At 40.5% G+C, this 12,385-nt stretch overlaps 1 protein-coding gene across 16 annotated transcripts in view; it reads right to left on the bottom strand.

Annotated features, from left to right (window-relative positions):
• PEAK1 (pseudopodium enriched atypical kinase 1) overlaps positions 1–12,385 on the bottom strand; it is a 311,689-nt gene that overhangs the window by 42,670 nt on the left and 256,634 nt on the right. For all 16 annotated transcript variants that reach the window (XM_061158944.1, XM_061158943.1, XM_061158942.1 and 13 more), the window contains one exon: positions 1,331–1,524. In XM_061158944.1, the coding sequence (XP_061014927.1) occupies positions 1,331–1,524 (194 nt within the window). The remainder of the gene's footprint in view (positions 1–1,330; positions 1,525–12,385) is intronic.

A 12,385-nucleotide genomic window follows, 5' to 3' on the forward strand; every position in this document is an offset into this window, starting at 1 on the left:
TTTTTCCTTACAAGAATCTGCTAGAGAAAAAAGACAAAGAAAGGAGGTAAGAAACGAGATAGAAGAACTGGCCAGTAGCCCATAAGAATCTGACTAGTGCCATGCATGTGGCAGCTCAAGCTACTCATCTCTCATGACTTCATGGGAGAAGAGTACTAAGAAATCCTTGTCCAGCTCCAAGCTTTGCTTTTCAGAAGGAAGGAAACTCTGTGACACTCAAGGAAGGGAAAGAGTGTGATCAGAAGTCACTAGGCACTCAAGAAAGAAGAAGGAAGATGATATCAAAGTGGAAGAATCATTGCATTAATAGGTACGTTAGAGATAATTTAGTTCAACCCTCTTTGTAGTGCAGGATTTCCCTTCACTGTATCTCTGAAAGATGATCCTTCAGGCTCTGCCTAAACACCTCCAATAATTGGGATCTTACCTCTTTGAGTCCACTAGCTCCAAGCCAGAAATCTGGGATATATTATAGATTCTTTATATCATTCACATCCAGGTTAACTATCAAGGTATTTTACCTCTCAAATATCTCTTAAATCTGTCCACTGTTCCTCTTCTCATTATCTTAGTTGAGGCCTTTCTTTCTTATCCCTTTCTGTGGTCCTGCAATAGTACCCAACTACCAGATTTTCTGCTACCAAATAATTCACCTCTAATCCATCCTCATATGGCAGACTGCAGTGGATGTTCTAAAACACAAATCTAGTCATGTCATTCCTCTGTTTAAAACCTTTTAATAATTCAATACCACAAATAGCCAAAAACCAAAAAACTCAGGTTTTAGCCCGAAATGCATGACCTTGTCTAACTCTCCAGTGCACACTTCAGCTACACTAAATGGTTGTGATGTCCACATGTTCCAAGCTATTTCACATCTCCTTGCTTTTGCTCATGTTGCTGCCTCTGATCGGAACACTCTTTTTTCCCCTCTGTCAATCAGCTCAATAAGGAAGTATCTTCAGGAAGGCATCTTTTGACACCCTCCCCAGTGTAATATAAAAAATATTCTGTGTGTATTCTCTATCACCGCACTTATCCTATTATACTGAAGTCATTAACTAGTCTCTTTCTGCCAGGTGAGTCTCTCAAAGCAGGGACCATGTTAAACTCTTAGTGCATGACACAGAACTCATGGTAATGTGTTTAATACATGCCTAGTACATATTAAATACATGAATTTTTCTGATGTAAGTTAAAATTTATAACTCCAATTTCCAACTTTTACACCATGAAACAATAAAAACCATCTCGCTAGGGAAATAATGGCATTTGGCCAGTACATAAAAAGGCAAAGGTTAAATACTACTTATATGACATTTGCACTTACCTAAATTGCTGTATGTTGCACTACAGGGATTCAGGTCCAGAGGATCTGAAATGTCTTCTTTTTCCTCTTCTCTTTCCAGTTCAGGTAGGTGCAATGCTGGTGTGACTGAAGTGCAGCCCCCGCCATCTTGCTTCACAACAACAGTTCTTGGATCCCGAGGAGAAAAATCCTCTGTCACTTCGTGAGTCACATGACTGAAACAGATCAGACCACCATCACACTGGCTTCAAAGGTCTCTACTAAGATATAGATTTACAGAAGGCACATACTTGCCATAAATGTAAATAACTGGCCCTATAGTCACCAGCAATGGGTTACAAGGCCTAAGATACTTGTCTGAGATAAGGCAGCCTTTTACATAGGCTGATATGTCTATCTATCCTGATTCATATTAACAGAGAATTCAGTTTGGTGGGGGAGGTATAGTAGGCTCAGAGGGAAGTTTGAGAATAATAGGTAAGGAAGGGAGCTTCTTGTACGTAGGAGGTTAGCGATAATGGGGATAGAGGGAAATGAATGCTTAACTAGTTGAAGACAAATATACTCAAGTATTTAAGAAAGTATTTAACATATTTACTATGTTTACCATACTATAGTACAGTCATCCTTTGGTATGTATCTTCAGGGGACAGGTTCTAGGACTCTCCACAGGAAACCAAAACCCGCAGATGCTCAAGTCCTTTATATAGCATGGCTGCAGCATTTGTATTATATGCAAATACACCATTCCATATATGTTAAATCACCCTTAGATTACTTCTAATACGCAATACAATGTAAATGTGACGCAAATAGCTGTAAAGACAATGCAAATGCCATGTACATAGTTATCGGTGCATGGCAAATTCAATTTTTGATTTTTGGAAATTTCTGGAACTTTTTCCCTGTAATATTTTCAAACCTGTAGTTGGTTGAATCCACGAATATGGAACAAACAAATTAATAGGGTGGACTGTGCTATAATACTATAACAAATATGAAATACTTTATAGTATTTATTTTATTCCACACTAAAGTATTTATGAAACTATTTAGTAAAGGATCAGGAATAAAGCTGAGATTTAAATAAGGAAGTTAAGCAATTATATTCTGTAAACTGAGGCCAGGAAGTCTTTTTGCCAGGAGGACACTGATGTATCAACCTTTGCTTGTATGCATGCAGCAGGCAAGGCAAATGGAAAAGAAAGGTCTGTACTCTAGCTAATCTTGTCTACTAACATGAATCTGAAGCGTCCCACCGGCCACATACCAGAGGATGGTCATTCATAATGTTTTTGTTTCTCCAATCTTGTTTCTCTCTGCTTGCTCATTTGCTTATAGCTAGCTCTTCTAGTCTTCCCCATATCCTAGCCTATCTGAACTGTCAACTCTGTTGCTATAAAATACAAGGGGATGGAATAGTTATTAAATGCTGGTGGAGAAAACTGCCCTAGTTAGAAAATCTCATTGGGCTGGTCAATGAAATAAATTCAAAATCAGGCACCTTTAATAGATTCTGGTTCTACTAAAAGTATTCCCAGACTGTCACACACTCCCCAGTTTTTCTTCCTGTTTTTTCTTTTTAATGGGCAAAGAGAAAGAAGGCAAGGACACATCTTATACACTGTTATATGTTATTCCTGGAATTTCAAATGGCAGTGAGTCATGGTGACATTTACGAGTTTCTTTAAAAGAGGTACTTGGTTTGATCATGTGTCATCAGAGCATATATCACCTGTGGACTTGAAGGAGTAGATCTGAAGGAAGAGCACTTTCTTATCAATCTTTCATTATGGAAATTATGCATGTGCAAGAAAATAAGCCTTTAAGTCTACTGGATAAAGTGTGTGTTAGTCACTCAGTCATGTCTGACTCTTTGCAACTTCATGGACTGCAGCCTGCCAGGCTCCTCTTTTCAGTAATTTTCCCAGCAAGAATTCTGAAGGGGGTTGCCATTTCCTTTTCCAGGGAAGTCTGCTGGATATACAACCTCAAAAGTACTCTTCCAAAGCTGGCAGACACAGAGGTCTCTTTATCCTGAGAGTAAGCAATGAGTGGGAGGTACATTATGAGATCTGGCTCCTGGGGATGGGGTGAGGTGGGAAGGCTTTGGTTCATTAGCAGTCAACAGGAGTGTTCATGTAAAGAGGAGCTCAAATGGTAAAAAGCATGCTGCCTCTTATTAACCTCCTGGGCTGCTGTATGTTATCAACCCAAAACAAAGCTAATATGGAGCATAATATGGAGCATCATAAAATCAAGATAGCAAGGGGCTCTACTTCCATACATTAGTGAAGAAAAGCAAAGTGACACTTCTGAGTCACTCTCAGATGTCACTTGGTGGTGGTGGTTTAGTCACTAAGTCGTGTCCGACTCCTGCGACCCCATGGACTGTAGCCCGTCAGTCTCCTCTATCCATGGGATTCTCCAGGCAAGAATACTGGAGTGGGTTGCAATTTCCTTCTCCAGATGTCACTTAGTATCACGATTGTAGGTCACTGAGTAGTTATCAACACACTTCAGGAGGGGGAAAATGATCTTCACTGGACAACAGTTAATATAAGCCATTTTTAATTTCAAAGTGATGAAATGATTAAAATATATCATCCCCCTTTGACAGGAAAAACATTAAACCTCCAGACACTCTCTTCTTACTCTAGAGTCAACTTGAGAGCTTTCTAGAAAAGTGATTTTAGGTTCCTAATCTGTGCAGCCTTGCTCTTGCTTTTTTTCTTTCTTTCCCCAATCTCTCTTTCCCATTTGTCAAAAATGAAAAAGAGGAAGCTCTCTTTTCCATTTGTCAAGAATGACTGGTGAAGCCCAGTTAAAAAGCCATGATTTTACCCTTGCTTGTCTATTTTCCTCCCAGGGAATGGGCTATTTCTATTAGGCCTATTGTAAAAACTACAAGAGTTACTGCTATTAACCCATGAGGAATTTCCTGGGCCTGTTCCCACATACATGAAACATGGCTCTGTACTCAAAAGGGGTTCTCAAAACACAATACAGATGCTAAAAAGCAAGAAATATTAAAGACTCACCCACTGTACTCACTCATACAACTCCCCATTAAAGGAAATTCTACAGGGCCTTCTTCAGTCTGTTAATCATGTTCTGAAGCTCTGATGAACCATAGCTCCCACTGAGTTCTGGAGGACTACAAGTTGGGCAAGATATAAGAGGCTCGAATTCTGCACCTTAATACAATCCATTGCACTTTGACCTTTACCTTAGGGGTTTGGTCTGGGAAATGAGCCAAATTACCTTCTGGGAAGTTAAGCAAAGTGAATGCTAGTTTTATTAACTCTTTGAGAACCTGAGCAGCACAACCTATATTCTACACAAAGGTCACTTTTCACAAGCACATTTTAAATAAGTGCACTGGTATATTAAATCACCAGTTAAACCAACTGTCAACTATAAAGAATTATGCAAGGAGCTGGTGAAAGTTAAATCACAAAGGTTTACAAATGGATGCTAAGACATTTAATCTACATCTACAGTGACAGCAGTGTCTAAGAGGAAGAATTTTTAAAATGCATCAATGATATGTAACGTCTTGATGCTTGAGGGAAGGACAGCTCTTTATATGATGAAAATGGTAAAAGAGAGAGAAAAACGGAAAGGGAGAGTTTTGAGAGTTCAAGCTTAGATGTGATATCATGCTGTGACTAAAAAATGAAAAAGAATCAAGAACAGCATCAGAGGAGGTGATTCAGTCGCCATGTGCGTGCATGTGTGCTAAGTCACTTTTACAACTCTATGGACTGTAGCCCGCCAGGCTCCTCTAACCATGGGATTTCCCAGGCAAGAATCCTAGAGTCAATCACTATGTATAAATGGACAAATTGTTCAGCAATACTTAATTTATCTTAGGCATATTAATGTAATAAGGGAATATAATTTTTGACCATTTTTTTTTTTTTTAGTGTTTCATATTTAGATATAAAATCAGGAAACCCTTGCAAATAGTAATATGATGCTTTTCAAATACAGGTTTTTTTCTCCTAGCAAAGTGGTTCACCACTGATGTTTCATTGGGAAATGTTCAATGTAATGGAGAAAATACCAGAACAGGAATCAGAGAACCCAGGTTCTGTTTCCCTATTACTTTGATCTTCTGTGTAAACTAGATGATAACATCAGGAGGGAGATAAAGAAAAAAATGAAAATTTCCCCCATTTCATCCATGAAATAGATGGTAAAAAAAATTCTTTAAAATGAAATTACAAGAAATCTACTAGGATTTCTAATAGAGTATATCTTAGTATGTCTTGAAAGTAGCAAATAATCATGACGGTAACTAGATTTTTTTTCAGGATAAGTACAAGTTGATATTCATTATTATAAAACAGAAATATTAACTGATCAATGGCCCACAGAGAGGAAGTTAAGGCTTTTCTATTCCTGCTATTTAAATTCCTGTTGAAAATCCCTAGTTCTCTAATGCAATAGAGGGTGTCTGCAATAACTGTGGTGTTGACATCTATCTAGATCCTTGGTCACCAGGCTGGGTCAAACCCTGACTCTGCCAGCTCTTTTACTGGACCCTCAGCATTGGTTTCGCTTTCAGGATGGAAGATAACACACATTTCCTTGTACCTCAAACTCTGACCAACTTTTCAACAATGACTAGTTTTCAATTGAGATTTGGTAATGTCTGTATATAGTCACCTTGTTTATTTAAGTTATATGCAGAATACATCATGCGAAATGCTGGGCTGGATGACTCACAAGCTGGAGTCAAGATTGCCAGAAGAAATATCAACAACCTCAGATACGCAGATGATACCACTCTCATGGCAGAAAGTAAAGAGGAACTAGAGTCTCTTGATGAGTGTGAAAGACGAGAATGAAAAAACTGGCTTAAAACTCAACATGCTAACTAAGATCATAGCATCCAGTCCCAATACTTCATGGCAAATAGATGGGGAAAAAGTAGAAGCAGTGACAGATTTTATTTTCTTGGGCTCCAAAATTACTGCAGCCATGAAATTAAAAGACACTTGCTCCTTGGAAGAAAAACTATGACAAGCCTAGATAGCATATTAAAAAGCAGAGACATCACTTTGCTGACAAAGATCCATCTAGTCAAAGCTATGGTTTTTCCAGTAGTCATGTACAAATGTGAGAGTTGGACCATAAAGAAGACTGAATGAGGGCCGAAGAATTGATGCTTCTGAATTGCAGTGCTAGAGAAAACTCCTGAGAGTCCCTTGGATAGCAAGGAGATCAAACCAGTCAATCCTAAAGGAAATCAACCCTGAATATTCATTGCAAGGACTTATGCTGAAGCTGTAGCTCCAATACTTTGGCCACTTGATGTGAAGAACTGATTCGCTGGGAAAGACTCTGATGCTGGGAAAGATTGCAGACAAAAGGAGAAGAGAGTAGCAGAGGATGAGATGGTTAGATAACATCACTGACTCAGTGGACATGAATTTGAGCAAACTCCGGGCGACAGTGAAGGACAGGGAAGCCTGGCGCGCTGCAGTCCATGGGGTTGTAGAGTCTGACAGGACTGAGCAACTGAACAGCAATAATAGTGTCTGACCTGACACTTAAAAAAATCATGTTGCAATCTCCACAAAGACACATCTCATTTTCTGAACATGGAGGATGAAGTTAAAGTGTTCAAAGGAAATGGTAACATTGTTACAGATAAGGGATTCATCAGTCTGCAATATTCATACATAATTCAAAGCTGCAGAAGCAATCTCCTGCGGGAAGCTCACTTGGCTTACCCAGGTGGTAGGATTAATCATTACACCATCAGATGAAATAATCCTTTTTTTTTTTTTCCAGCAAGTTTGTTCAAGACAGATTTTTGTAGAAATTCTGTTAATGTCTGAATATACTTTTAAAAAAGGCAAATCAAATGGCACATTTGAACAGATTAAAGGCCTTTATGTATCCAAGTATTTCCACAATTTCAGTTCAACTTTATCTTCAAATTCAACCACCTTCATTCAGCTTCAGAAGGGACAGTAAATGAAATCAGACTTCTGTAGAGACCATCTGCCTTTTGGGGCAAATGGTATCCTCGATTCCCATTTGCCAGCTCTCTTTAGTAGCTGCGTCTGTCTTTAGTTGCCCAAGATAGCCAATTAGGAAATGTGTGATTTTTACAACCTCTTTTTACCCCTAAAAATCAGATCAAAGCACATCAGAAGCAGCATTTTGTAGTTTTATTACTGGTTTCCAAAGCTGCTTATTTCTGGAGTTGCTGGGGATGATGGACCTTTGCAGAAGTGGGATGTGAATTGACATGAGGAGGAAAGTTTAAAGTTACTGAATCCCATACTCTTTATCTATTGAAAGAGGGGGAGAAACTCTATTTCTTCCTGTCGTTCTACCTCTAGGACCCCCCACCAATATGACATTTTTCAATCCTATTTTAGTTTTCAGGTCATCAACTTGATTTTGCTACACTTCCCAATTACTGGCATTCTCAGGTAGAAAAGTGTTGTGTCCATCGATCACTATCTTAGTGTCTCCAATTTTCCACTAAGCCTTCTGTAGTCTTTAACTGAAAAACTTCAAACTTCTTATCTTGAACTAAGATTAACCTTTAGCTGAGATCTGATGAATTCTTGCTAATATGTCCAACCTAGTCTGGTCAGATGAAGGTAACTCCTCCTGGTGTGAATAAAGTGGCCAGATCTTGGGATGGGGAAGATTGGCAGCCATGTGCAAGGTCTTAAATAGACTCTAATTTCCAGACACTGCACAGTTTCACCTTTTTTTTCCTTAACAAATGTGAATGGCAAATTAAAAGTGTCTTCAAGGCACCAGACTGTAAGACAGCAAAGTAGATAAGAACACAGGCCATAGTACATCACTGTCACCTTCATAATACTAAGAAAAATTACAGTTTTAAAATCCTATGAAATACAAAATCAGAATGGCACCTGTACAAATTAACAGAAAAGATAAATTAATCTTGGAAAAGTGCAATAAAATAGGGCTGCCTTTCTCAACAACAGAGGTGTGGTAGGAGCTTCGCAGCATCACCATTTGGCCTTAGCTCACTTCTAAAGAAGGGGGTTGGATATTGATGCTTGTTTCCTGGGGAGGCAAGGTGTTAGAAGAAAATATCCACAGGCCCCTCAACAGGACTAACCCAAGGAGGATGTGGAACACTCATCTTTGGGTCCTGGACTTTTTCCACATGCCCAGAAACACTGGAGAAGTAAGTCACTGTACCGTCTCCCAATTTCCTCTTATCTCCCTCAACTGCCCATTTGCCCTTTGAGTCAGAGGAGTGAGATGACTATGTACCCTACACTCTTCAGAACACAGCTGGCTCACCAACAGGATGGATGCTGGGAGGGAAAGGGAACCGTCACTTCTCAGGCTCCTCTTACGCTACACAGCACAAGCTGCACACTTTTCAGTTTAACTCACAAGAACACCTCAAGAGGTAAAGGTGATTATTTCTCACTTTACACATGGGGAAACTGAGATTGAAAAAAAGTGAAACGAACTGTCTTAGGGTAGGGTAGAGTCGGACATGACTTAGCAACTTAACACCACCACCAAAACGGTTAGTGTGCACTCAGGTGACAGACTCAGGATCTGAATTCGATAGTATGCAGCTATGTGTTCTTGCTACCACACTGGTACTATTAGGTAAGCCTGGTGCACTGTGAAGATTCAATAAATGCTTGATTATGAAGAGATAAAGGGTTTTGAAGAGAAAGAAGCTATCATTGAAATGTGGGGTGTTAATGACTACAGCTGTGTTCTTTTGAAACATTCTAAACAAAGTTATTATTTAAATGGTAAAAGGATTTTTTTTTTTTAATGGGAGCTGGCTGTTCTAGTGTGTGAAAGACTGTGTTTATAGATATTTGGCTTCCTAATATTAACCTCTACCACTAACGTCTACACCTGCTGACTGCTAGATATTGTGGGCTTAAAATATGTATCTCCTACAGTAATCCTCTGAGTAAGAGTTGTTATTCCCATAACAGCGAATGATAAGAGCAGCCAAAACTTACATGGTATTACTATGTCCCAATTCTAAGCCATGTTTCTCAAAGTGGCACTGTTGACACTCTGTCCAAATAGTTCTTTGTGGTGGAGGGCTGTCCTGTGCATAGTAGGGTCACACTAAATCTCTTACCCTCTCTCTATCCCATAGGTACTGGAATCACTCTCCGCTTCCCCAGTTGTGACAACCGAAGTCTCCAGATATTGCCAAATGTACTCCGGGGATATAAAAACCCCTTCCCTTGCCCTCCTTTCTAACACTTGCCATCAACCCTTTTAAGTCATACAGGTGATTATTTCTGTTTTACAAATGAAGAAATATTAAGCCAAGAGTGATTTAGTTATCTGCCTCAGGTAACACAGCTAGCACCTGGTGGAGCTGAGGTTCAAACCTGACACTTCAGCTCTAGTCTGTGCTCTAAACAGATTCTGCCTCTCAGTTTACGGATGAGGAAACTAAGAAGCAGAGCTCAGGTAACTTGTCCCAGATCCAGATGACAGAGCTAATAAGTGGTGAAAAATGGAAGTGAAAGTTGCTCAGTCATGTCTGACTCTTTGTGACCCCATGGACTGACTGTATGTAGCCTGCCAGGCTCCTCTGTCCATGAGGATTCTCCAGGCAAGGATACTGGAGTGGGTTGCCCTTTCCTTCTCCAGGGGATCTTTGCGACCCAGGGATGGAACCCACATCTCCAGTGGGTTCCTTACCACTGAGCCACCAGGGAATAAGTGGTGAAAGCAGGATTCAAATCCAGGTCTGAGTGAATTCAAAGCCTATGTTCTAACATACTATGCCGATTGTTATTAACATGCCTAAGAATTGCTTGTTAAAGATGCAGATTTTCGGCCCCCCACCACAAGGGGCTGATTTTACAGCTCTGGGGTTTGACCCAGAAATCTGCATTTATACAAACACCCCACGTGATTCTGATGCAGTTGGTCCTAGGGCCACAATTTGAGAAGCTGTTTTTCACTGCCTCCCTCTCTGCAGAGAGGAGCAGGAAATTAAGTATAAAGGGAGTAAGATGTAAGAAGTGAGGAGGAAAATTTTTAGTAAAGGAGCATCATTGCTCAGAAGTGATATGGCTGAACAGGGGAAATAAAATAATTTAAGTAGTCACAGGTGAGAGATTCATAACAGGCTATTAAAAAAGGGAGGATGTGCTTTGGGACCAATCCTTAGCTTCTGAGGTTTATTCTTAGATAAAATTATACAAACTTGCAACATGTTAGGAAATGAGGATATGGCCTAGTATGACATTTCTGATTTTGATTAGAAGGCCTGGTTGGCTGAAGACCACTCTGAGAACAGGAAATGGCATCTGTGACACCAGCAGTAAGTCTCCCAGCATGCAGAACTGTCTCAGTTCTTCACACTAACAGAGGTCAGAGGTGAACACAAAAGCCAGGCCCCTTTGACTGAAAAAGCTGCTCCAAGACAGACCACAGCACCTGCACTTTCTACCCACCCTGCAGGGGACTCTTCTTAAAATCTCTCTTCCATTCTGCTATTCCTCTGTTCTTCATCAGCCATAGGTCCTGTGGTCAGGTATCGAGGTCAGGTCCAAGTCCTGTAGGACTTCAAAGCCCTTCACTATGAGGTTGCAACATATGTTTTCATCTTTATTTCAAGCGTTCTGAGACCCGATCCTTCAGCTTCAGACAATGTATTGACATCGTACATTGGACACACCATATTCTTTATCTCTGTGTACCTGCTTTCCCCTCTTAGAGCTGCCTCCCTTCTTCTTTCCATCTATTCCAAACTCAGCCAGTCATTGAGACTGTTCAAATCTCAATTACCCATGATGTCTTATTGTCCATGAGGACTCTTCCTTCCCTGAACACCCATGGCATATGTTATAAACTGTTTGTATCTCCTCCAAATTCATATGTGGAAACCCTAAACCTTGGTGTGGCTTGAGTTGGAGATGAGGGCCTCCAAAGAAATAATTAATATTAAATGAGGTCGTAAGGATAGGGCACCCTAACCCTGTTAGAGAGGATTTGTGTCCTTTTAAGAAGACGCACCAGAGAGTTTGGTTTCTCTCTCTGTACCTATTAGGAGGAAAGGGAGGACACAATGAGAAAGTGGTCATCAAGTCAGAAAGAGCCCTCACCAGAAACCAAATCAGCTGGAACCTTAATCTTGGACTTCTGGCCTCCAGAAGTGTGAGAAAATAAATCTTTGCTGTTCAAGTCAACTGTCTGTGGGGTGTTGTTATGGAGCCCAAGCTAAGGCAGCAAGGACTGAGAATCCCAGAAAGCACTCAGTAAATGGGTATTGAATAAACCCAATCAGGTGGGATCTGGGCAGCAAGGCACTAGAGAATGGCACCAGGATCTGTATCCACACAGCTCCCAGCAAAATTTCTGCCGGTATCACTATGGAGGACGGGACTGGGACAGGTTCCAGCGAGCAGCATCCAAATGGAGGGGGTTCCTCTCCACAGATAGGAAGGCAGAGGGAAAGGGCATCTTCCCTGGTGCAGAGTGGTGCTTCTGCATATACCAGCAGCATGAAAAGGCCAGTGGCTGATTACTGATGCTGTCTCACTCTGTGATAACTAGGAGCTGCTGTGGGGAGCTGACCAGCGTGCTCCACTATCACCACTCTGCTTTTTTTCAGGCAAGCCCTTCATCCTGCTACTAACAAATCACCATTAGAGAGGCACCATATGAGGATAAACTGCTTGTCCTGGAATTAAACCTTTAAATATCACCTGATGACTCTAATCAATACTCGACTGCAGTTATATTAAGTAATCACTGACTGAAAACTGGCCTAGAGGTCTGAATAAAGGCCGAGAAATTAGAAACTCAGATTTAATTTCAGCTCTGCCACCAATGCTAGTCTGTCCCTGTCTCCCATTATTCATCTATAAAATGGGTGTAGTGACATTTACAGGAGTGTATATTAACTAGGAAATTCACATGAAGTGCCTTGAAAAGAGTGAACAACTGTGCCAATGTTGAGTACTTCAAGATTGCTTGAAGTCAATGAATCAGTACACCTCACTGTGGCCCTTAGTGGTCAGAGACATGCCTTCCTGCACTCAGGCTGACTTTATAAAGGACATG

The sequence above is a fragment of the Dama dama genome, chromosome 13, assembly GCF_033118175.1.
Source record: "Dama dama isolate Ldn47 chromosome 13, ASM3311817v1, whole genome shotgun sequence".
In the NCBI taxonomy this organism is placed as follows: Eukaryota; Metazoa; Chordata; class Mammalia; order Artiodactyla; family Cervidae; genus Dama; species Dama dama.